Source organism: Rhinatrema bivittatum, chromosome 5 (genome assembly GCF_901001135.1).
Source record: "Rhinatrema bivittatum chromosome 5, aRhiBiv1.1, whole genome shotgun sequence".
Classification (NCBI taxonomy): domain Eukaryota; kingdom Metazoa; phylum Chordata; class Amphibia; order Gymnophiona; family Rhinatrematidae; genus Rhinatrema; species Rhinatrema bivittatum.
The window spans coordinates 118,331,010-118,357,758 of NC_042619.1; the positions used below are offsets into that span (position 1 = coordinate 118,331,010).

General features: G+C 45.3%; 2 protein-coding genes across 5 annotated transcripts in view; both read right to left on the minus strand.

The window, feature by feature from the left end:
- Window positions 1-26,749, minus strand: part of RNASEH2B (ribonuclease H2 subunit B) — a 76,380-nt gene that overhangs the window by 23,528 nt on the left and 26,103 nt on the right. For 2 of the 4 annotated variants that reach the window (XM_029602817.1, XM_029602816.1), the window contains exons 7-9: window positions 17,004-17,109; window positions 15,598-15,679; window positions 1,491-1,533 (exon numbers count right to left, since the gene is read on the minus strand). In XM_029602817.1, coding sequence (XP_029458677.1) covers window positions 1,491-1,533; window positions 15,598-15,679; window positions 17,004-17,109 — 231 coding nt within the window. Of the gene's footprint in view, window positions 1-1,490; window positions 1,534-11,370; window positions 11,492-15,050; window positions 15,215-15,597; window positions 15,680-17,003; window positions 17,110-26,749 lie in introns of all 4 variants that reach the window. The other 2 variants (XR_003856924.1, XR_003856923.1) reach the window with 2 other exon arrangements.
- On the minus strand, window positions 17,116-26,500 carry LOC115092175 (lamina-associated polypeptide 2, isoforms alpha/zeta-like). The gene is made up of 2 exons (XM_029602815.1): window positions 24,060-26,500; window positions 17,116-21,912 (listed from the first exon to the last, which is right to left on the minus strand). Exons 1-2 carry the CDS (start codon window positions 24,490-24,492, stop codon window positions 21,239-21,241), a joined length of 1,107 nt encoding a protein of 368 aa, XP_029458675.1. The 5' UTR covers window positions 24,493-26,500; the 3' UTR covers window positions 17,116-21,238.

The following is a 26,749-nucleotide window of genomic DNA, read 5'->3' on the forward strand; positions in this document are numbered from 1 at the left end:
CTCATCAGTGCCATCACCTCTTCTCTACAAACTGTAAACCTCAGCCCACTGTACAGGGTTGGCTCTGAAATTCTTTACTGCTCTGTGCGTGCATGGTCAGTACCGTATGCTTCATTTGGACTGTTCTAACTGTGCGCGACTGGGTAGTTACCGAACACACTTGCAACTAGCTGAGTAATGCACACCCACCCGTCTGAGTGAGCAAGTAACCGTTCGGAAAAATAAAGACCTGGTTTATGTCTGACGGGAGCCTCCTCTGGGTGCCAGCGCGCCACTGGTCAGCATGGCACAGATCAATTACGCGTCAGACCTATCTCGTATCAGGGAGTCTCTTCAGCAGAGGAAGCTCATAGCTAGGCTTAACATGGGGGGGGGGGGGGGGGGAAGGGAGAAGGACAGCATTGGAAATAAAATCTTGAAATTGTATTACCACACCACAACCTTAAAAATATCAGGGGAACAAACTAACAAGCACTCCCCATACATATAGCCAGTCCTCTATGCACTGCTGCATACAACTTTGTATTTAGCACAGTATTACATCTTGGTGAAAAACAAACTAAAGTAAAGAAAGCCCTCTCTCTATATCCAAAATTGTAACTGTTAACGCACATTTTTCCCACTCCAACTGAGCCACACTTGGAAACAAGGGATGCACAGTCAGAATAGTTCTAGTCTCTCACCCTAACAAATAAATAAATAAAAATAGATGCCTCTCTTAAACAGGTCTGGTTTTCAAGATGACCAAAGAATGCAGAATTAGCCTGACCCCCTAGCCCTTAAACATGCAAGAAATTTTCAGTCATCAATTTACCATGCATTATCCTGAAGACCAGACCTGTGTGTGGACTTGGGACGTGAGGAAAGTGGATCTTTTAATGTTAGTCGAGGGGCATACATTTTGCAAAGAAAATGATAAAATATTGAGTCAGACAATATTAAGCACATGCCAGATTACAAACTTTAAGTAGTTAAACATACGCATTTTTTTTGCTTGTATTAAATCAGCTGTACCAAAAGCAGGGTTTTTTTTGTTTTTGTGGGCCCCACCCCCCACAAGACATTTAATATTTAAAATCATTCTCATATATCCCTTGAGGAGCTACTAGCACTTTTGAAAGCTCCTCCCTATTTAGCCTCTGCCAGCACCACAAATCTGAAACAAATTAAGCACTGCCATGCTGATCCTCAGCAAAAGTTCTATGCAGGTATCATGGACTGACCTAAGTAAAACCTGAGTGTAAGACAAACAGAGGGCTGGGGAGGTGACGGTGGGGGAGAAGAAACGTGGGACGTGAGCATCATAAAAAGATGCGCATCTTTAATTAAGAACCACCTAGAATAAAACCCAAAGTAAATGAACCAAATTGAAAAAAAAAAAAAAAAAAGGGCTGCATTTTGTATTTTAAGGAATCTAGCTGGCACTGCCATTTCCAGTTTTGCCATCGGCGGGGACTTGTTAAATAAGATAAAATCTTGAAGTTTCCTACCTTCACTGGAGGCTGTGCTGCTGGGCCTGGAAGTTCTGCAAGTCTGAGAAACACAAAATGCATTTGTTAAAAATAAATAAATAAATAAAAAGTGTCCAGATACAGCATCAGAGCAAAAAAAAAAAAAAAAGGTACAAGCCAAGTTCAACTGCATCTTGGCCTGTTTCAGACCTGTCCTCTGTCAGACGGGAAACAGAACCGAGCAGCGCTACAGGGGGGTCTTGCACACCACCGAGTTCCTACTTCAGCACCAAACTTAAGATTCACAAAGCTGCTGTTGCTGGGCAAGTTCAGGGCTAGCATTGTTCCACTAAAAAATTCAGCAAATCCTTAAAGCAGATCACTACTAGTGCAGGGGCATATGCCAGCACTTTTTCTTTTAGTCAAGAGAATTGATTTCAACTTTCATAATTTCCCTCTGACAAAAGTGTGTACTGAATCTGTCCTCTGTGCCAGCAGTAGCCTTAAGTTTAACTGTTTGCACAGCTCATTCAGCAGGACAGTTTTAACCAATTATTTGCTTGACTTTGTCAGTCCTGCTTGCATGAAAAGTGAACTGAGCAGGAAAATGGAGATGAAGTAACTACGCTATGCCTTTTGCATCTCCCAAGCAGTCCCCTGGAAAGAGATCACCAACAAAACTTTCCTTAAGTTTCTCCCCTCAGTGGAAGCTTAAATTCATTGGTCTACTTGATGTTATTTCCAGAGGAAGGCCTGAGTTAGCTCCTTGCGTTTCCAAGCCATCGATGATGCAAACAAGAATGATGGGACACTTAATTCTACAATGAATGCAAGCTGTGGACTCTTTCTACATAATACATATACTGTAAGAGTCAGCCACTAAAAAAAGTAACCTCTTTCTACAGTCAGTCTTAAGACCAGAACTACATGCGCAATTATTTATTTGCTTGCTTGATGGGTACGGTTGGACTGAAAAAAAAAAATAGAGTTATCTTTCTAATCCCATCTGTGTTAAGTTCATGAAGCAAAATGTGATCTAAACCAGACACACAAAAAAAAATAATACTGTATCTGTTATCTATGAATGTGTTATCTTATTATTCCTAAGATTAAAATATATTATTTACAAACTCTAGCAATATTATGGGGCTAACTTAATGAAAACTCTAGAAGAAAGTGAAATACACTATGTTTAAATCTGTTTATTAAAACATTCATAAAACAATACAATTAACAGCCTGAGCGAGTTCACTTGTCTTAACTCAGGCACGATACAACATTTTTATTACAATAATATGTTAAGGATCCTTATTAGTGTATCCCAAAACTAAAAACTAATATCACACAGAGGCAACCTGATGGAAGGGAGTTCTTCAAACCACCCAATGAAATCATAGGGTAAGAAATACATATTGGAGAAGCCATCAGCACCCTGACCCTCCCTCTGATCCTGAGCCATCTATATATGAAATTAAGAGCTCTAGTATCACTTTCACCATCTACTGTTGTAAGATATGGGACAATCAACTAGGCAAGTCATTAACAATCAAACCCCTCACAGGAGGAGCCAAAGAATTCAAATATATCTCCCACAGTTTCACAAAATCCCGTTTTATTTATTTATTTATTTATTAATTAATTAACTTTTATTTACCGACATTAGTGGAGCACATCATGCCGGTTTACAATGAACTCAGGTGGGAGATACAGTATAACAATATGACAATAAAACAGTATGAAAATACTAACGCAAGAGCAAAAAAACAAACCAAAACCAAATACAACAAAATAAACAATAAATGAAACCAAGGAATAGAGATTTGAGGGGGTAGGGGGGGGGGGAAGGGGGGGAGGATAGGCTGGGGGGCAGGGCGAGGGGAGGGAGGGAAGGGAAGGGGTAGGAGGTAGGTGGGAAAGGGGAATAAGGGGGGGAAGGGGGGAGAGGTATAGTTAACAGGGGTAAAGGGAGGGAATAAAGCGGAAAAGAGGAATACTATGTACAGATGACTAATGTACAGGAATCACTTGATTAAATAGGAATATGGAACAATTGACACAGGAGGTATTTACTGGGAAGGGTTTTTTCAAGGGTATGTAAAGGGTGTGGAGGGCAGGGGAAAATAGGGGGAAAAAGGGGGGGGTAGGGGGGTGGCTGGGTGTCGAGGATAAAGGGAGATGGCCAGGGGAGGAGGGGAGGGGATCAGGCGGGCTGAGAGAGAGGGTGGAAGGCCAGGCGGGGGGGACCTGAGGGGGGGGGGGGGCGCAGGGTGTCAGGTCGTGCAGAGGGGGGGGGTGAGGTGCGGAGATATTAAGTTTGGTTTGTGTCAGGGTAGGCCTGTCGGAATAGCCATGTCTTGACTCCTTTCTTAAAGTTGTGAAAGGATGTCTCTTGGCGTAGGAAGGTGGGGAGGGAGTTCCAGAGGGTAGGGCCAGCGACAGAGAAGGCTCTCCCTCTGGTGTGGGTTGAGTGTGCTGTTTTGAGGGATGGGATGTGGAGAGTGCCTGTATGGGCTGTTCTTGTGGGGTGGTTGGAGGAGCGGTAGCGAGGCATTTCATCGAGCCAGTTGTGGTTGTGTTTATGTAGGGTGTTGTGAAGGATGGTGAGGGTTTTGTATTGTGAGCGGAAGGAGATGGGCAACCAATGTAGGTCTTTTAGTATGGGGGTGATGTGGTCCCTTTTACGCGTACCGGTTATGATTCTAGCCATGGAGTTTTGTCTTAAACCACTCAATTTTTTCAAATATATTTATCCAATAGACATGCGTGATGTATAACATTTCTCAACTGCATCAAGATTGGTGGTTCAGCGGACAACCATTTCTGCAAGATACCTTTCTTAGCCAACAAGACAGTCAGCCTGCACCACCATTTAACATATTTATTAGGAAATGTGATGCTCCTCATATCATCCCATAAAAATATATTAACCACTAGGGAAAAAGTAATACCACTCATCCTATAAAAAGATAGCCATTAACGGCAGTCCAGAACAATTCCAGAATTGGTGTCCTAAAGTACTATCCACCTCCCCACATTTGGGACAGCGCCTGGAACCTGTTACTCCCAAACTATAAGCAGTCCTAGATGAAATATATAACCTGTGTAGAAACTTAAATTGTAGCTCAATGAGATTAATATTAAACAGAAAAACTGCGGTCTCAAAGCACCCCACATAATATGCTGAAGTCAGCTTAGTCCCTAATTCCCTATGCCAACCCTCCACTAGGATTGACCAATTTAGTGTGGGCTTTTGCTTACGTAGTAATTTGTACCATAAAGAAATTGTGTGCCTACTTACATCATCCAAATCAAGAAAATCCAAAAGAAATTCCCAAGTCTGGTTATGAGGGTCAGGCAAGGCCAAAGAATTGACATAATGTCTTAATTGTAAGTAGGCAAAAAAAATGCTTTGGGTCCAAAGCAAATTCATCTTGTAGGGCTTTAAAGGAGCAAATGCAGCAAAACTTTAGCTAATCTATCAGCCATGATTTTAGCTAAAAGTTTAGAATCAAAATTTAAAAGAGAACTCGGTTGGTACAAGACCTGGGAGGTAGGATCTTTATTAGCCTTGGGAATTAAAGTGATATAAGCCAAATTAGGGGAATAAGGCAAATGTCCATGATTGATAAGATCTTTAAATAATATGCTCAAAGGCAACGCCAATTTTGTGGCTAATATCTTAAATTCTGCTGAGTATCCATTGGGACCAGGTGTTTGAGTAATTTAGCTTGCTTAATATACCAGTCCGTACTTCTTGAGCTTGTATAGGCATATAAAGTACCGCCAACTGAGAATCCGTCAAGTGGAGCAGGTCAGAATCTTGCAAATATTCTGCAGCACGGGTCTCAGGGACTGGTTCAGCTGAATACAAAGTTTTATAATAAGCATGGAATATCATTAATGTCTTTGTTAGAATTAACCAGCTTACCTTGCAAGGTCTGCATTGCAGAAATATATTTCTCCTCTCCCCAATCCATTCCCATAGTGATAATATTTAGCTTTATAATACCAAAAGGTTTCTGTGCTCTCCGATGAAGTACAGAGTTTAGCACGTATTGCATGTTAACCAATTTTTCCCTATTTTGTTTGGTCAGTTTCGTTTCACAAGTCAACTTAGCCTCCCTAAATTGGCACTCAAGTTGTCGAATTTGGTTAACCAATGCCTTGTTCTTTGCTACAACAAAAGCAATGATCTTTCCCTGCAGTATCACTTTAGCAGTTTCCCAAAACAAAATTGGTTGACACTTATGCTCCGCATTGTCTTTCCATTATTTATTTATTTTTTTTTTTAAAAATAAAAAAAGTCCGAAACCTGTCATCTCCATAAGTATTTGGGGAAATCTCCATACCCTGCAATCTGACAGAATTCCTGCAAATCTAGAGTCGCTGGTGCATGGTCAGTTATTCCAGTGGCCCAATATCCACCTGCATCACCTTTACAATATCATTATCCCTCATTAGTAGATAATCTATTCGAGAACCCATTCCATATACTCTCAAAATGTGGGTGTATTCAACATCCATCGGGTGGAGTATTCTCCAAACACCCACTAGTCCTAATGCGTTACACCAGATCCCCTGTTCCTGGGCACTCTGATGTCCTGTCCAGTGCCAGATCCAACACACAATTGAAATTGCCTTCTATTAATAAGAGACCTTGGGCGTGTTCAGCTATCAATTTTGCTATCTTGGTAAAAAAGGTATGCTGGTAAACTTTCGGAGCATAGATGTTACAAAGTGTGATCAATTGCCCATTTACCTTCCCTATAAATATAATATACCTCCCATCATGTATTATCACCTGTTCAGTTTGAAAAGAGACCTGTTTACCAATAAGTATTGCCACCCCAGCAGCCCTGGTCGAGGACTGTGCAGAAAACGCTTGCCCCACCCACATACGACAGCTTCTGGGGTTCCGCTTGATCCAATTTAGTCTCTTGTAAGAGAGCTACATGTACTTTATGCCTCTGTAAAGATTGCAAGAGCTTATATCTTTATCACAGAGCCTACTCCAGAAACATTCCATGACCAGAACCTAAGATGTGTGGGGGTCAAGTTGTCCCAACTTGTGCAGTGAAAGAATCAGAATGTTGAAACATCACAAGAGAGCCCGGACCTCACAGCCACGATCTGAGTTGTAACAGGTGAATGTGTGAAATGTCTACCAACCTTCAGAAAAAGACTTAAAACATGGCTGTTCAAGAAAGCCTTTCCGGACCCTTACTGATTCTCCTACACTAAATACAACAAGACTGATCATCTTCCGTTAAACTAATATAGTCATTAACAACCTCCGCAAAGTTCTACCTCTTGTTAATTCTATCTTCCTCTTCTTTTACTCCCAGTTAGAATCATCCCTGTTTTATTGTAACTTCTTCTTCTGAGCACTTGTTATAATTTGTTATAATTTATTATAAGTTGTAATGTATACATTCAAGTTATAGTTTTGTATTGCTCACCCCTTGTTTTATGTAAACCGACATGATACGAACTCCGTGAATGCCGGTATAGAAAAATCACAAATAAAGAAATAAATAAATAGATACTGCAAAACCAGCCTCAACAGTTCAGGATCAGCCACCCATATTCCCATATGTCCTTCAATGGAAAATCCCAGGTCCACACTCCTTCCCACCCACCCCTGCTCCTCCAACTCTTGACCGTCTATAGTGGTACCATACCCCTTACACAAGGAGAGCAGAGCCCATACCAAACATGTGACATTCCCTCTCCCTAGAGAACATGAAAAGAAGAAAGTGAAGAAAGAAAAAAAACCCCTCTCCCTCTCAGGAAGGCTTATCAAAGTTACATACATCTACCGCTCAAAGTCCAAATTAGGCCCACCAGTAGAGTTTATCGAAAAAGAGTACCCACTATTAAATTGCCAACTTCCCCAACCATAAAATATAGGGGCTAAGAAATCACAAATAGGTGAAACATTCTTTAGGCCTATATATCTCAAAATGAGCAGACGTAGCCCATAGCATAAGAAGTTCAAATCACCGAACTGCAAAAAGTAGACATTATGCATACATTCAATAGCAAAAAGCTTAAGAGTCCAACATGAGGCGTTATGCCGCTGCAAACTAAAACTATCATACAAAGCAGCCAAGGGCTAAGGTGCATGGGTCCCGAATTTCTATGTTGTTATTCCTAGGTGGCATAGGGATGGAAGTAACAAATCTAACAAGACAGGATTCCAACATCGACCCCAGAAATAATAAAAGCAGACCTGCAGGACGAACAAACAGGAGAGGCTGTTCAAATCCCAAGCAAACCGGCATGAAAGCAAACCTGGAATCTCCATTTTCATATTCAGAAATGAAGGCAAGATTCATTGTAGATCCGTGCGCCATCATAAGAAAGAAACAATACAAAGCAGTTAGAAATTAAATCCAGCTGCACAGGTGGCCAAACCTAAGGCAATATATATCAAGAAGCCAAGACAAGTCTCATAAGTGAGAAAACCATCTCATGGCCGCAAAAAATTTTAATCCTTTATAACAAGGCAAATAAGAGCCTTGTAATACGCTCCCTTTACTCTGAAGACAGCGTTTCCACCGAATGCAGGAACTTAAGAACTTCATCTGCAGAGAGTCACAGATCCGAGATTTGTTCTACCACACGACCTTTAGTTTGGCTGGAAACTGTAAAACAAGAAGGTATTTACGTTGCACAAGCATTGCACAAAAGTCTTCCTCTGTGCCGCCACCAGCACTTAATAATCCTGAAAAATTAAGATCGGAGGGCCCTAATATGTGATAGTACGATTTTTCCTATAAGCCTGAAGAATATCCAGCTTGTGAGCAGAATTGAGAAACACTGAGATATCGGGACGTGGTTTACTTACATCAGCAATTTTCTTGCCTAAGCAACAGGCCCGCTCGATCCAGAGGGCGCCATGTTTAGTGGGTAGATCAAACACGTGGCAACCAGCCCTCCAAAACCTCAGCCACATCAATCTCACGGATGGTTTTAGGAAATCCAATAAAACGTAAGTTTCCCCGGAGTGATCTGTTCAAGATTGTCAAGCTTCTTAGCTTGCTTGCCCAGATCTGGTTTTAAGTTAACGAGCTGTTTGTCAAAAATATCTTCCCGATCTTCCACGGGTGTATTTGCACCTCCACTTCCTGAAATCTTTTTGAGTCTGCTAGAAGCTGGTTTATATAGGAAAATTGGTTCTTACCTGCTAATTTCCATTCCTGTGGTACCACAGATCAGTCCAGACTCCTGGGTTTTGCCTCCCTTCTAGCAGATGAAGACAAAGTTTTACTGACACTGCCATATAACCTAGTGTGCCACCTGCAGTCCCTCAGTATTGACGTGTACCAAAGCCAATATAGTAGAAACACTAATACCAACCACGAATTAATATCCCCTGAGCGAGTAATGGGAAGTGGAAACTTAGAACAGATAAACTTGTCCACATTAAAAAATGTGAAGGACTAAATAAAACCTGTACAATTCTTCAATTATAATAATAGATCGAGCAGACTCTCCTGAACTCCCTACCTCAACCTGGCAAGATTCTGGATTGATCTGTGGTACTTCAGGAACAAAAATTAGCAAGTAAGAACCAATTTTCCCTTCCCTGCACAGACCCAGATCAGTCCAGACTCCTGGGATGTACCAAAGCTTCCCTCCACCTGTCACAAAACCTTGCCCACCAGCAGCCACTGCGGAAACACATACAGAAGAATATCCCACGGCCAAGGAAGAACCAAGGCATTGAGTCTCTCTGCTCTGTACTCTCTTATGTGACTGAAGAAGCGTGGGGCCTTGGTATTTCTCTAAGTTGTCATTAAATCCATTCGTAACTTGCCCCACCTGCAACAGATGAGCGTCATTGCTTCCTCAGACAGCTCCCACTCTCCAGGATCCAGCTGAGAAAATCCGCTTGCACATTGTTGGTCCCGGCTATGTGAGAAGTCGCTATCAATGCCAGATGCTGCTCTGCCCATTAGATTAGCTCCCGAGCCACTGCTCAACTCTTGGTACTACCCTGCTTGTTGATATAAGCCACCATCGTCGCATTGTCTGACAAGATTCCGACTGGGAGACCACCCAAGAGAGGAAGAAATGCACTCAAGACCAACTGTACCTGCTCTCTTCTCTAAGTGATGACGCTTTCTCCATCGACCACTTGCCTTGCACAGATTGATCTTGGCAGACCGCTCTCCAACCGGAGAGGCTAGCGTCTATGGTAATCACTGTCCATTCCAGAACTTCCAAGTCCACCCCTCGACACAAGTAGTCCCAACCAAGCCACCACAAGAGACTGGATCTGGCTAACTCCATAAGTGGCAATGGAAGCTGAAACTGCTCTGACAATGGATTCCACCGGGAAAGTAACACCACCAGCAGAGGTCTCATATGAGCAAATGCCCAAGGCATGAGCTCCAACATGAATGCCATGGAGCCGAGAACCTGTAGGTAATCCCAAACCCTGGGCAGTTGGCTCTACAAACAATCTGCGAACTTGCAACTGAAACTTCATAATGCGTGCCTCTGTAAGAAAAGCCTTCCCCAGCTTGGTATCGAAGCACGCTCCAAGAAATTCCAACACTTACGATGGGATGGGATGCTCTTGGACCAATTGACTATCCAGCTGAGTGATCACAAATGCTGCAGCACCAGCTCCATCGCTTGTCTGCAGTGGGCCTCCGAATTTGCCCAAATGAGCCAGTTGTCCAGATATGGGTGCACCAGCACCCCCTCTTTCCTGAGGGCTACTGCCACCATCACCATCACTATGGTGAAAGTCTGCAGAGTCGTTGCCAGCCTGAATGGCAGGGCGCAAAATTGAAAATACATGCCAAGGATCTTGAACCGTAGAAATCTGTTGGTTGGGCTGGATTCCTAATGTACAAGCATGCCTCTGTCAAATCCAGGGAAGCCAAGAATTCCCCCCTTGCGCACTGCTACAATGACCAAGCGAAGAGTTCCCATAAGACAAACTAGGAATCTTGAGAGCCACGTTTACTTTCTTCAAATCCAGAATTGGACGAAAAGTCCCATCTTTCTTTGGAACCATGAAATAAATGGAACATACCATCCCTTGTTCCTTCAAGGGGACGGGAACAATGGCTCCCACCCGGTACAGCGGCCATTTGCTCGAAGCAGGCGCAAAAGGTAGGTTAAAGCTATTGGGGGGGTTTAGGATAGGGCTAGGTGGTGGGAAGGTTAGGGGAAGGGGTAGGAAGGTTAGTATAGGGGAGAGGGAACTGCAGAAGGCTGCAGGTGTGGGCACGCGGAGGTTGCACAAATGCGCACACCCTTGCGCGCGCCAACCCCTGATTTTATAACATGTGCGCACCGGTGCACGCATGTTATAAAACTGCGTGTCCATGTGTGTGCACTGGACAGCATGTGCACATGGATGCGCGCTTGCAATTTTTAAAAAATCTACCCCTTAAAGTGTAATGTTCCTATTAGAAACTTGGACGAAACATCTGCTGAACAGTTCCTCAACCAAAGAAGTCTCCTGGCCGAGACCGCTGACATCACTGTCCTAAAGGATGTCCCAATAAGGTCATACAGCACCATAGGCGACCACAGCTTCCAGCCACTCCTCCTGCTTCACCTCTGGGAGGACATGGACCTGTCAGTTCGAAGCATAAAACTGCTGCACACTGTAGCCCATATGCCGAGTGCAGACACTTCAAAAATCTTTTTCAGATGGAACTCCGGCTTCCTATCCTGCAGATCCTTTAAAGCCACAGCATCTGCCACAGGAATAGTCTGCTTCTTAGTCACAGCTAACACCAAGGCATCCACCTTCCGGACTCATTAAGAGCTGCAGTGTGTCCTCGGGAAAAGGATTTAACTTATCCATAACCCTTCCAACCTTCAAGCCAGTCTTTAGAGTATCCCACTCGCTGACCAACAACTTCTTAATGGACTTATGAAAAGGAAATACCTTTGCTGGACCAGGCAAGCCATCAACGACTGGATCCACTTCCTCCTGATTGGACTCTTCCTGCGTAACCTTTATTCCTAACTCGACCAGAACATAGGGAATCAGGGGTCCCAACTCTTTCCTGTGGAAAAGATGCACTACCTTAGGATCATATCCTTCCACAGGTGGGCCTTCCCCCATCCCTCCTCCAGATCCTGCCCCCCCCCCCCCAGGGCTGGATCTACATCAGGATCTAACACTAAATTTTCAAAAGGGAAATTCTGATAAAATAAGGAAAACAGAAAAAAACTGAAAGGTGCAGATGCAAAGGTTAAAAGGGTTCAAAAGGCATGGACACTGTTTAAAAATACAATCCTAGACGTATAGTCCAGATGTATTCCATGCATTAAGAAAGGTGGAAGGAAGGCAAAACAATTACTGGCATGGTTCAAAGGTGAGGTGAAAGAGGCTATTTTAGCCAAAAAAAATCCTTCAAAAATTGGAAGAAGGATCCATCTGAACAAAATAGGAAAAAGCATAATTATTGTCAAGTTAAGTGTAAAACATTGATAAGACGGATGAAGAAAGAATTTGAAATGAAGTTGGCAGTAGAGGCCCAAACTCATAATAAAAACTTAAAAAAAATATATTTGAAGCAAGAAACCTGTGAGGGATTCTGTTGGACCGTTAGATGACAGGGGTTAAAGGGGCTCTTAAGGAAGTTACGGCCATAGCAGAAAGACTAAATTAATTCTTTGCTTTTGGGTTTATTAATGAGGATACTGAGGAGATACCAGTTCCAGAGATGTTTTTCAAGGGTGATGATTCAGATGAACTGAACGAAATCACTGTGAACCTGGAAGATGTAGTAGGCCAGATTGACAAACTAGAGGAGTAGCAAATCACCTAGTAAAATGTGTAACCTATCATTAAAATCATCAATTGTACCTGAAGACTGGAGGGTGGCCAATGTAACACCAATATTTAAAAAGGGCTCCAGGGGCGATCTGGAAAACTATAGACCAGTGAGCCTGACTTCAGTGCCAGGAAAAATAGTGGAAACTATTGTAAAGTTCAAAATCACAGAGCATATAGAAAGTCATGGTTTAATGGAACACAGTCAACACGGATTTACCCAAGCAAAGTCTTGCCTCACAAATCTTCATTTTTTTTGAAGGGGTTAATAAACATGTGGATAAAGGTGAACTGGTAGATGCAGTGTTTTTGGATTTTCAGAAGGCTTTTGACAAAGTCCCTCATGAGAGGCTACTAAGAAAACTAAAAAGTCATGGGATAGGAGGTGATGTCCTGTTGTGGATTACAAACTGGTTAAAAGACAGGAACAAGAGAGTAAGATTAAATGGTCAATTTTCTCAGTGGAAAAGGGTAAACAGTGGTGTGCCTCAGGGATCTGTAATTGGGCCGGTGCTTTCAATATATTTATAAATGATCTGGAAAGTAATACGACAAGTGAGGTCATCAAATTTGCAGATGATACAAAATTATTCAGAGTAGTTAAATCACAAGCGGATTGTGATACATTGCAGGTGAACCTTGCGAGACTAGAAGATTAGGCATCCAAATGGCAGATGAAATTTAAATGTGGACAAGTGCAAAGTGTTGCATACAGGGAAAAATAACCCTTGCTGTAGTTACACGATGTTAGGTTCCATATTAGGAGCTACCACCCAGGAAAAAGATCTAGGCATCATAGTGGATAATACTTTGAAATAGTCGGCTCAGAGTGCTGCAGGAGTCAAAAGCAAACAATGTTAGGAATTATTAAGAAGGGAATGGTTAACAAAACGTAAAATATCAAAGCCACTGTATTGCTCCATGGTGAGACCGCACCTTAAACTGTATACAATTCTGGTCGCCACATCTAAAAATATATACTTGTGATGGTGAAGGTACAGAGAAGGGCAACCAAAATGATAAAGCAGATGGACAGCCTTCAGCCTTTCCCTCTGAGGAAAGGCTGAAGAGGTTAGGGTTGTTCAGCTTGGAGAAGAGAGATGGCTGAGGTGGGATATGATGATAGGTCTTTAAAATAATGAGAGGTCTTGAATGAGTAGAAGTGAATCAGTTATTTACACTTTCAGATAATAGAAGGTCTAGGGGGCACTTCATGAGGTTAGCAAGTAGCACATTTAAGACTAATCTGAGAAAATTCTTTCACTCAATGCACACTTAGACTCTGGAATTTGTTGCCAGAGGATGTGGTTAGTGCAGTTAGTGTATCTGGGTTTAAAAAAGGTTTGGATAAGTTCTTCGAAAAGTCCATTGACTGCTATTAATAAAGATGGATTTAGGGAATGGCCTCTGCTATTACTGGCATCAGTAGCATGGGATGATCTTGCCAGGTTCTTGTGGCCTGGTTTGGCCTCTGTTGGAAACAGGATGCTGGGCTTGATGGACCCTTGGTCTGACCCAGCATGGCAATTTCTTATGTGCTTATCCTGACTTCCCAAAACATCCGAAAAATCGTCCACCACAAAGCAGTGCGAGGGTACCCCAAGGATTCGCCAAACCCTGGTAGCCCCCGAAAACCCTGAGATCCTAGATCTCCTCTTGAGCTGTGGACCCATACAAAACCTCAGGCTTGAACCCCTTTCATCCAGCGTCTTTCCGGGCAAATATGCCTTGTGCAATAGCAGCACAAAATCTGCTGAAAAAAATGGAAGAATCATCTGAAGCCTCCCCTAGAAGGTAATCTTCCACCCCAAATGGGCCCTCCGGGCCTCAGATTGGCTGGAGACAAAGGCGGAGTGAAATCACCCCCTTCCCCTCCATGGCCTCAGTAGCAGCCGCAAAGGAAGCCAAGATGGCCAACATTCTCACGCTGACCGGTAATGGGTCCAACACTTCCCGTGGCGCAGACAGGGGCCTCCCAGACCCGCGTTGCCACTCGGACACCCCTATGAACGATCCCGAACTGTCCTCCCCCCCCCCCGAGAGGCAGCAGAGGCAGAGGCCGTTTTGGGAGAGCCACACCCATAACTCTCCACACACTGCACCTTTACTGCCACGTGGCATGCTGCTGATCATCCCGACTGGGAGTTGGTCGCCTGAGGGAAAACTCTAAGAGCCCGCAAAAACTGAGCCCTATTGGTGTCAGCCCCTCTCTACCGCCAAGCTGCAGGAAGACAAAAACAAACAACCCTGAATGTCCTTCCTTTTTTTTTTTTTTTTGGTAAACTTGAATCAAAAGTTAGAACAGAAACACTTCCCTGTACTGAAGAGTGGCAGCAGGCTCCGCTGTCCCTTCTGGAGGAGATGGAACTGGCTCTTCCAGCTTTTAGCCTCCAGCGACGAAAGGACTGAGCAAACTAAGGGTCCCCAACCCCCGGCTCGTCCACCTCAAGACCAGGAGGGATGGCCTCACCAGGACCTACCGATCTTCTGGGATGAATTCACCAACTTCTCCTATCCTTTTTTTTTTTTTTTTTTTTAAACTTGGCACAAACTGCAGGTTTTGAACCTCTACCATCTAGTGGAGACAGAGCAATATTGAGGGACTGCAAGTGGCACACTAGGTTATATGGCAGTGTCAGTAAAACCTTGCTTTCATCTGCTGGAAGGGAGGCAAAATCCGGTAGTCTGGACTGATCTGGGTAATTACAGGGAACTTCAAATTTCTAATATAGCTTATCAAATTTCACATCGAGAGCAGCCACAAGCGCCTCAAAAACCTTGGTTACCTTTATGTCTTGGGCTGTGGAAGACGGGGGTGCGCTTGATATCACTGCCATTTTAGGATCCGCCTGTTTCGCTTTCTCCATACCTCGGCGTTGTGGTTTTGCAGCCATAAAACCAAGAACAAGGCGCCCAGGTTAATAGCCAAGAGCAGTACAGAGCCACCAAACTGAGCACCAAAGAAATAGAATAAAAGCAAAAACTGGAACTTCTCTGGAAGGAGGTAACACGGAGCCCAGCAAGAACACGCCTTACCCCTCTAACATGTCACGTGACTCCCTGAAATAAAATTTAATAATCCACCCAGTCCTTTTCATTAGTATAAATACAACCATGCACGACTTACCCCACGTTTTTACTTTTTCACATAGGCCAAAATTAAAATGTACTCATCCAAACAATCAGACCACTAGGTTTTAAGTTTCTTCCAATAAAGATGGAAAATAAATGTCCACTAGATAAATTATACTGGATGAATTTGCTTGTTTTATTTTTCACCAGTGTTTTGAAAAGAAAAATTCAAAAAGAAGATAGTCTCTTAGTAATACTTACCCTAAGTATTTTGACAAGTCTGCACTCAGATCTTCAGGAATGTACTCTGATACTAACCCATGGGCATATCGTGTATAGCCCTCTGTAATAAATAGGGACAAGAATCAAAACAAACCCCCATTCATAAAATCACTAGAATGAAAGCACAAAAAAAAAAAAAAAAGCAAGAATTGTGAGAGATGCAGAGGGAATGTTGCCACCAAGAACCCCCTTCCCCATCCTCCCCATTTCCCAACCTCTTCTGGGCCTGCAAATCTCTGCTTCTTTTGATGGGCCACATAACTGGGGCCAGCAATGAGGTGCTGCAGCCCTGACCAAACGCAACCCTTGGAAGTTTGATGGCCAAGAACTGGAAGGGACATTTTCTCAGGAGACCAAATCCCTCAGAGTTCTGCTCTTTGAAGGTAGGTACAGATGTTTTCCTTACTATCTAAGGCTGAGGCACATCACCTCTGGGTTTCAACCCAGTTTTGTGGGCCCTGATAAGACTGATTTGAGACTGCTGGCCTCGCATTGCTTTTTGCTCGTTAAGGTCCCTTACTTCTGTATGACATGCATGGAGGAAAAACAGAAGTCCAGGAGCCATATAAAAAAAAACCCATGAGGAGATGGAAACAGTGGGGTCAAAATACACAGAATACTGCTATACTGGCTTAATCCGTTAACTGTGGCTAATCAGTTTATTTTGATTGTATTGCTCTCACCATCACCAAATCCAAACAAGTAATGTGTGTGTGTGTGTGCATGTGTGGTGAGGAGCTGGGAGGAGGCAGGAGTGACAGGGGCTGAGAAACGGAACACTATTTGTATGCGATTCAAAGATTGTGGGGCGGTTATTTAAAAACAGCCAAGCGCCTAAATTTGAGCTCCTACACTTAGGGTCCTCAGTTAGCGGCCTATTTTCAGCCAAGTTTGGGATCCTAGATTTAGGCCCGCTATTTGTTTGCTTAGATTTAGGATCCTAATCAGTACCTAGCTCTGAAAATCAGTGCTAAGCTCCAAACATTGCTTTCCTGCCCCAACTCTGCCACGGTAGCCACCCAATTTTTAGGACTCTAATAAAACTAGGATTCTAAAACGTAGGCAATTCAGTCCCGGTAAGTTTTCAAAAGGGAGCCTCACTTCATTAGTTAGGATTCTAAATGCTTTGAAAATTAGCCCCTGTAATGTCTACAAAATAATCAGGCCAGTTTAGGATTTATATCTGGATCAGACCACATTAAGTTTCTCTCTTATTCTGTATTTATGAGGAGGTATCTTCAGCACACAGGACTCTTAGAAGAACAGCTGAGTATTTTGAAAATCCTGGTACAGGATTTATTTATTTATTAGTTTTTATATACCGGCGTTCTAGTAATACACATCACACCGGTTTACAGAGAACTATTTGTATCTAATTTTCTTACCTTCTGTCACATCTGAGACTTGTTTACTTCTGATGAATGTGGCCGAATGCACAGCTCCACCTACACAAATATTACTGTTTTTTAACGCTTTAACAGTCTGTTCAACCTGTAGGAAGCCAGAGAAGGAGGCACCAGCATTAAGTTATGTATTTACAAGTGCATTAGTTCAGCCTCAAAGATGCCCTCCATTTCTGCTCTTCATTTGAATGTACATGAAAGCTGCACATGATGACACCATGCAGTGAAATTTAATACATGTTTCAAATGGCTAGCATATGATTGCAACACTAGAGGTAGACAAAGAGCAGTGTGCAGCAGCACAACAACTGGGACAAGAGGAACTTTAAAACCTCAGTAGCTCTGACTTCATAGAGGTTCAGCACCTGGTAGGGGGTGGCTATCATGGAGGGAGAGCATTTTACAGACTGCACTGAACATACGGGAAATTCTGTCCACCACAGGCATGAATCGAGACTTATCAGTTCAAAATTATGTAAAGCTGCATTAATGCATTTCTGTCCTCTTCCTCGAGTGGCGTTGATCAGCAACTTTGAGAAAATGATATACCATGTTTACTGTGTAAAAATCACAAAATCTGCCCAACTACAATATATGTATTCCAGAGACAATTAATAGTCACCCAAACACAACTCAGTCTACTGGTATATAATTCAACAACTTCAAAATAGCCACATTCAATACATAAATGCATGTAATATTTATTTTATTTTTATATACCGTTGTTTGGAGCAAGCCTTCACAACGGTTTACAGAAATAACTGTTTACATTAACAGAAAAACTGTTTATATTGTAACTGATTACATTACAACAGTAAAACTTAGGAAGGATATAATTTGAACAACATTATAGGTAGATCAATGAAAGGAAAATTAGTTTCTTACCTGATAATTTTCGTTCCTGTAGTACCACGGATCAGTCCAGACTCCTGGGTAGTGACTCCGCACCAGCAGATGGAGACAGAGCAAGACCTGTCGGTCTCCCTACATATAGTAAGGCGCCACCCACAGCCCCTCAGTCTTACGTAATGTCAAAGCAAATGCAGTGCCCGACTAACTAACTATAACACGACCTTCAGAACAGGCCAATTCAACTACACCTCCAACTGGAGAACTGCCAGAACCAAAGGCGAACGGCATGCTTCCGAACTTGAATAAAGCGAACTAGAATCCAACCGAGCGGACTCTCTGTCGCTTCAGTGCAATCTGCAAACAGAACATACGGGCGGGAGCCTGGACTGATCCGTGGTACTACAGGAACGAAAATTATCAGGTAAGAAACTAATTTTCCTTTCCCTGTACGTACCTGGATCAGTCCAGACACCTGGGATGTACCAGAGCTAATGTCCAAGGGTGGGAGCAGAGAGTCCCGCACGCAGAACACTCTCCCCAAACCCCTTAGCATCAGCCGCCTGGACATCAAGCTGGTGATGTCTAGAAAACGTATGCAGCGACTTCCACGTCGCCGCCCTGCAGATCTCTTGCGGAGACACCTGAGAGGCCTCCGCCCACGACGTAGCGTGAGAACGAGTCGAATGAGCCCAGAGACCCCTGGGAGCCGATTTGCCCCGCAAAAGATACGCCGATCCAATAGCCTCCTTAAGCCAACGCGCAATCGTGGCCTGAGAGGCAGCCGCACCCCTCCGAGATCCAGAGCACAAGACAAACAGGTGGTCTGAAACTCGGAAAGGATTCGTCACCTCCAGGTACCGGAGGAGGACCCTGCGAACATCGAGTTTTCTCAACTCCTTTGAACCCTTATCAGGCTGGTCCCTACTCGGAAAAGCAGGAAGCTCAACTGACTGATTCATGTGGAAAGCCGATACCACCTTTGGCAGAAAGGACGGCACCGTTCGCAAGGAAACCCCAGAATCCGATATACGCAAAAAGGGTTCTCTACAGGACAGAGCCTGTAACTCCGAGACTCGTCTAGCTGACGCAATCGCGACCAGAAAAAAACCGTCTTCAATGTAAGGTCCTTCAGCGTCGCCCATTTCAGAGGCTCAAACGGCGCTGCACAGAGAGCTGACAGGACCCAGTTCAGGTTCCAGGACGGACAAGGGTTCCGTACCGGCGGGCGCAAGTGTTTAGCCCCCTGGAGAAAGCGCGCCACATCTGGATGGAGTGCCAAGGACACACCCTGGATCTTTCCTCTGAGACACCCAAGAGCAGCCACCTGAACCCTAAGAGTATTACACGACAGTCCTTTAGAAAGACCTTCCTGGAGAAAAGCAAGGACCTCAGGCACCGACGGTAGGATAGGGTCCACCTTGCGAGATCTGCACCAGTCCTCAAAAACCACCCAAACCCGAACATAGGCTAAGGACGTAGACTGTTTCCGAGCTCTCAACAAGGTAGCCTCCACCGCATCTGAGTATCCTTTAGACGAGTCCTCTCAAAAGCCATGCCGCGAGACAGAAGTGATCCGCATCCTCCAAACAAACGGGTCCTTGATGAAGAAGAATCTCGTCCCCGCGAAACAGAATAGGAGGTTCCGTCGCCAGCTGTAGCAGATCTGCGAACCATGGCCGCCTTGGCCACTCCGGCGCCACCAAGATCACCTCCGATGGATGCACCTCTATCCGGCGAAGCACCATGCCTATCAGGGGCCAAGGAGGGAAGACATACAGCAGCACGTCCGTGGGCCAGGGGAGCACCAACGCGTCGACACCTTCCGCCCCTCGCTCCCTGCGCCGACTGAAAAACCGCGGAGCCTTTGTGTTCAGGGCGGTGGCCATTAGATCCATGCGTGGTCGTCCCCACCTGTCGCAGATGAGGCGATACGCTACGTCCGGCAATTCCCATTCTCCTGGATCCAGACGATGTCGGCTGAGGAAGTCCGCTTGGATGTTGTCTACTCCGGCGATGTAGGACGCCGCGATGCTGCTGAGATTCTGTTCCGCCCAGCGCATCAGACGGCTCGCTTCCTCCACCACCTGTTGGCTTCTTGTCCCGCCTTGTCGATTGATGTAGGCCACCGTGGTCGCATTGTCGGACAGCACCCGGACCGCCTGTCCCTGTATCCACGGGCGGAAGGCTTGCAACGCCAGTGCTACGGCTCTGGTCTCCAACCGGTTGATGGACCACCGCGACTGCTGTCTGGACCACTGCCCCTGGACCGAGCGTCCCCGACAGACCGCTCCCCAGCCAGAGAGACTGGTGTCCGTTGTAACCACTGTTCAGCTGGGCAGGAGCAGGGAGACTCCGCATGTCAAGTGGTTGGAAAAGAGCCACCACTTCAGGCTTGTCCTGGCCCGGTCTGTGAGCGGAAGCGGATGATAAAATTCTTCCGATGCCGGTTTCCAGCGGGAGAGTAAGGCTGATTGCAATGGTCGCAGATGAGCAAAAGCCCAGGGAACCAAGGCGAGCGTTGAGGCCATAGATCCCAAGACCATCAGGTAATCGCACACTAGTGGACACTGCAGTGACAACAGGCGCCTCACCTGCCCCTGCAACTTGACCACCCTCTCGTGGGATAGGGAGACCTTGCCCCTCTCCGTGTCGAACAGGGCCCCCAGATATTCCAACCGCTGGGTAGGCTCCAATCGACTTTTGGCGAGATTGATCACCCAGCCGAGGGACCGCAACAGCTGCACCACCCTGGAAATCGCCTGCCGGCACGCGACTTCAGATTTGGCCCGGATGAGCCAATCGTCCAAGTACGGGTGTACCAAAAGACCTTCTCTCCTGAGCTGGGCAGCCACCACCACCATGACTTTGGTAAAGGTGCGCGGGGCTGTGGCGAGTCCGAAGGGGAGAGCCCTGAACTGATAGTGTCTGCCCAGGATGCAAAACCTCAAGAATTTGTGATGGGCTCGTTGGATCCCGATGTGCAGGTACACCTCCGTCAAGTCCAGAGATGCTAGGAACTCGCCCGGCCGAACCGCGGCCACCACCGAGCGAATCGTTTCCATTTTGAAACGTGGAACGCGAAGACACCTGTTGACCCCTTTTAAGTCTAAAATGGGTCGAAACCACGAAGTAAATGGAGTACCTCCCCCGGCAATGCTGTCCCGGAGGTACGGGGGTAATGGTGCCCAGAGTTTCCAAGCGCCGGAGGGTTGCTCTTACCGCCGCGCTCTTTGCTAACCCTTTGCATGGAGAGACTAGGAACTTGTCCGCTGGCCAACGTGCAAAATCTAAAGCGTAACCGTGTCTTATCACGCTGTGGACCCACTGGTCCGAAGTTATCTTGGCCCATTCCTCGAAAAACAATGCTAGCCTCGCTCCCACGTTTGGCACGAGATCCAGAGGCTGCAGCGAGGAATGGACCATCCTCGCATCATTGGGCCGACTTGGGACCCGGTCCCGACGAGGCACCTCCAGACCTCCCGAACTTCTTCCCTCGAAAGGACAGACCATGAAGAGGACCTGGTAGAGCCGGACCGGTAGGAAGGCCCTGATCCGGATGATCTCTGTGGCTGCTGCCGTCTGTTTCCTCGGAAACGACTTCTTGCTGAAAAGGAGGTTCTAGGCCTGGGCCTGTCCTCTGGTAGCTTAAAAGCCTTGTTCTCCCCGAGGAACTGCATCAGGTCGTCCAGCTGTTTGCCGAATAATAGCTTCCCTTTAAAAGGCAATGAGCCCAGGTGAGCCTTGGACGACCCATCCGCCGCCCAGTTTCTTAACCAGAGGAGGCGGTGCGCCGAGACCGCGGACACCATGGCTCTAGCCGATGTCCGCAGCAGATCATGCATCGCATCCGCACTGTAAGCGATCACCGCCTCCAGGTGATCCGCCTGTGATGACTCCCCATCAGACAGACCTGCATTCGCCTGTAGATTCTGGGCCCAGCGCAGCCCAGCCCGGAGCACAAAATTACTGCAAATGGCCGCCCGGACCCCCAGGGCGGATACCTCGAAGACCTTCTTGAGTTGTACCTCCAGCTTCCTATCTTTGATTCCAAAGCCCTCTTTGCCTATGTATCTAATTTAACGCAAACCATGACTCCTGACATCCCTGCCAACCTAGCACAAGAAAAAGCAGAGGAGTTGGCCCTCTTCTTTAGCAACAAGATCTCCAACCTAATAACACAGCTGAGAACCAACACTTCAACACCACCCAACACATACTTCCACCACAACAAAGACATTACTCTACAATCCTTCGAACCCATCACTAATTCTGAAATACTGTCTACACTGAAGAAAATGAAACCTTCATCTCACCCTTTAGACCACATCCCATCCAAACTTCTCCTGCTAATACCAGACACAATCTCCAATGCTCTGACAGACATTACTAACTGTTCTCTAGCACAAGGAATCTACCCGGACAACCTGAAAATTGCATCCATCAAACCGCTCTTAAAAAAACCCAACTTAAATCCTAATGATCCTACCAATTTCCGTCCTATATCCAATCTCCCTTTCATAGCTAAGGTAATGGAAAAATTAGTTAACTCCAGACTCTCCGACTACCTCGAAGAACATAAAATTCTGTTCCCATCTCAATATGGCTTCAGAAAAGCTTTAAGCACCGAATCACTACTAATTTCACTGACCGACTACCTCATCATGGGCCTGGACAAAGGTCACACTTATCTACTGATCCTCCTGGACCTCTCAGCCGCCTTTGACACGGTTAACCACTCCACCCTACTAATCCAATTAGCAAACATCGGAATAACAGGAACAGCACTATCATGGTTCAAATCGTTCTTAGGGAACAGAAAATACAAAGTCAAAATTCACAACAAAGAATCTCAACACTACTCTTCATCTACGGGAGTTCCACAGGGCTCCTCCCTTTCACCAACGCTCTTCAATATCTACCTGCTCCCTCTTTGCCAACTGCTAACCAACTTAAACCTTAAACACTTTCTGTATGCAGATGACGTCCAGATAGTCATCCCCGTCAAGGAATCATACACCAAAACTCTAGAATTCTGGGAAACCTGTCTTCAAAAAATTGATGGACTCCTCTCAAACCTTAATCTAATACTAAACTCTTCAAAAAGCGAACTCCTCCTAATTTCATCTGAAAACAGTAACATCGACACAAACCCTCCACCCAATTTACAAACTCCACAAGTAAGAAACTTGGGAGCTATCATGGATAATAGGTTAAACCTAAAAGCATTCATAAATCAAACTACTAAGGACTGCTTCTATAAAATCCAAGTCTTAAAAAGAATAAGACCACTCTTCCATTTTCATGACTACAGAACTATTCTACAATCAATAATTTTTTCGAAACTAGATTACTGCAACTCTTTGCTATTAGGTCTTCCATCATCTCACACCAAACCCCTTCAGATGGTCCAAAACACGGCTGCTAGAATATTAACTAACACACGGAGAAGAGACCACATATCACCAATCCTCAAAGATCTGCACTGGCTGCCAATTCATTACAGAATCATATATAAGTCCATAACCATTATTTACAAAGCTATACATCAACACTCTCAGCTCACCCTTCAAATTCCTCTCAAAAAATTCACGTCCAAAAGACCAATCAGAGAATCCTATAGAGAAACCCTACAAGTACCACCCGCCAAATCTATGAGGCACATAACCGCCAGAGACAGGGCTTTCTCCACTGCTGGACCAACATTGTGGAACTCCATCCCACCAGATTTGCGACAGGAACCCTGCCTTCCTACATTTAGGAAAAGACTTAAAACGTGGCTATTCACGAAAGCCTTTCCTGAACTAAACTAAACCTATTCCATTATTACCTATTCGCTCAGACTTTGCCTTAATCATAATAATTAATATCCCTACCTCATAAGGGCAATTCTTCAACGCTATAAGCACATTGACTGACATATATGTTATATATATTTAAACCCCTGCTTCTTTTCTCTGATCCAAGTTATATTACTCCCTTGTTTTATTGTAACTGCATTCCTTAGCCTTCTCTTGTTTAACGTTTTTTACTACTATTACTATTATTTTATTATTATTATTACTTAGATCAATGTTATTTATTGCCTTTTGTTCCCTATCTACTTGTTAATTGTAAACCGACATGATGCGATTTTTATCGCGAATGCCGGTATAGAAAAACTTAAATAAATAAATAAAAAATAAAAATCTTGGATATCCTTGAGTGCTGTGGCCCCCGTGACTGGGATGGTGGACCTCTTTGTTACCGCCGACACCGCTGCATCCACACGAGGGAGGCGAAGAAGTTCCAACACTTCCTCTGGCAGAGGATACAACTTGTCCATGGCCTTACTCACCTTCAGGCCTAGTTCCGGGGTATCCCATTCACGAAAAAGGATATCGGAAGCTGAGAAGTGGAACGGAAAAGCCACCGGCGGGCCGGCAAGGCCCAGTAGCACCGGATCCATATTTGCTCCCTGATGGGACTCCACCGGTAGGGCCTCAACACCGAGCTCCTGGAGGATGGCCGGAATGAGGGGGGGACAGCTCCTCCCTCCTAAACAGGTGCACGACCTTAGGATCATCTCCATCCGTCGCCTGTGCTCCTTTGCCGGCTCCCGGCTGAGCTGGTCCCTCTTCATCGGGCCCCTCAGGCCCCCCAGGGACCCCTGCGACCGTGTCCTCCTCCGAGGAGGCGGTAGACTCCGAGCTCGAGTCCTGCTGGGCTCCCCGCATAGGACGCTTTTCCCTCGGAGGGTCCTTCAGCGCCCGATCCCAGGCCGCCCTCTTCTGGGGCCGAGAGCAATCCTCCCTGCCCCCTGAGGCCTTAGACTTCCCCGGCTTCTTCCTGGACTTTTTGTACTTGACTAACTTGCGGAGCAACAAACGAAAATCAGCTGAAAAAGAATCCTCCGTGTCCGAGGAAACGTCCTCCACACTGAGGTCCCCCAACCCAGGCCCCCCCGGGGCATCCCCCCCGGGGTCCCGAGGCTGCGGTGATAAAGGAGGCTGGCCGCCAATACAGGCCCGCCTCGTGGCTTCCCTGACTGTCTGCAAGATGGCCGCCGTTCCCGTGCTGAACGGGAACTGATCTGAAGCCCGGTCCCTCCGTCTGCGCGGCGGCGAGCGGTTCGCACAATGACGGCCCCCCCGACCGACCTCCGATGACCCCTCGCCTCCGGTCACGCAATTCGCGCAGACCCCTTCGCGCGCGCGGCATGCCGCTCCCCTCGGCATCCCCAAGCGCCGCTTCCGAACCGGCCGAAGTAAAGGTAAAGCACAAATTAAAATTTAACACCTCCCCCGGCGAACGACGCGATCGCGGAGATAGCGAGAGAGAGACGGCGCGGCAAGAAACCAGTGCTGCAACACAAAAACCTTTTTTTTTTTTTTTTTACTGATGCCGCTGGCCCGGGTCCTGAAACCGTCTGCTCCAGCGGGGGTGAGTGAACCGGGCTCCCCGGTGTCACCCCCGACGCTGCTGCCAGTGAAGGCCGGGTCCTCGACCCTCAGCAGCGGCCTCAACCAGGGGGAAGATGGCCCTTCAGGACCTTCCCAACCCCCCTGGGAAGCTTCCACCGACGGGAGCCTTTTCTTCTTAAAAGATCTTTTTTTTTTTTTTTTTTTAAAGATTCTTTTGTAAAAGTTTCCCTGACTAACTATACCAGCTACCCCAGGGATCCCAGAGACTGTGGGTGGACCTGCCCCATCTGCTGGAGACAGAGAAAGACTGAGGGGCTGTGGGTGGCGCCTTACTATATGTAGGGAGCCCGACAGGTCTTGCTCTGTCTCCATCTGCTGGTGCGGAGTCACTACCCAGGTGTCTGGACTGATCCGGGTACGTACAGGGAAATAGTTATTCGTAGAAATATTGAACTATTAACATAACAGAAAAATATGTATTATTATAGGATCATCATATGAGGAGATTAGATAAAAATTTGGATACATAGTTAATTGTTATTAGAACCTCTATAAGTTGTAAGCGCATTAATTATTATTTGTCATTGCCTTAGACCAAGGTGAATCATGTGTAATAGTCCATGTTAATTAGGTGGAGAGTTTGGGAGCTTGTGGATATGTACTAGTGGTAATGGGTCTTATCCTATGCCATCTCTATATGTTTGCTCGAAAAGCCAAGTTTTTAGGAGTTTTCTAAACAGTTTTAAGTTGCTCTGTTTCCGTAAGTTTTCTGGTAGAGTATTCCATAGGCTTGGGTCCTGGCTAGAGAGACCGCTCTTCCCTTACTGAGGTAAGTCTGGCAGAAGCGATTGTGGGTATTGATAGTAATGCTTTATTTGATGATCTTGTGTTGCGTTGTGAGGTGTATATTTGGATTACAGCATTTAGTCATTCAACTTATTTTCCATAAATTGACTTGTGTAATATGGAGAGTACTTTGAACTCAATCCTTCTGTCAATCGGTAACCAGTGAAGTGTTTTTAAGACAGGTGTGATGTGTTCTGTTTTTCTATGGCCGGTTAGCATTATTTATGTAGGACCCACACTTCACGAGTCTGTGTGTCAATCAAACTCAAAATTAGTAATAGGTCTCTATTTTCATCAATTTTTTGTATTAAAACAATTTTCTAAATTTTTTTTAAAAGTAATTTCTCCATATGGTAACAAACTCCAAAATAGATGCTCATTTCAAAAATGGTAAATACTCATCTTTGTACAGCTATCAATAGTCGAACCCAAACATGATCATGTTTCGAACACAGAGCTCTGCCTCGGGGGAATCCTTTTCTTTTAATCTTTACAAAGGAGAAATGTTGTATCAGCTCAATGACGGCTATCTTCTCATTTTTCTTACGCGAACTGACTTCAAAATCGCAATTCAAAAACATGGCGGCAAAGAGGAGCTCTTTATACACTTCCCAGAAGTGACAAATTTTT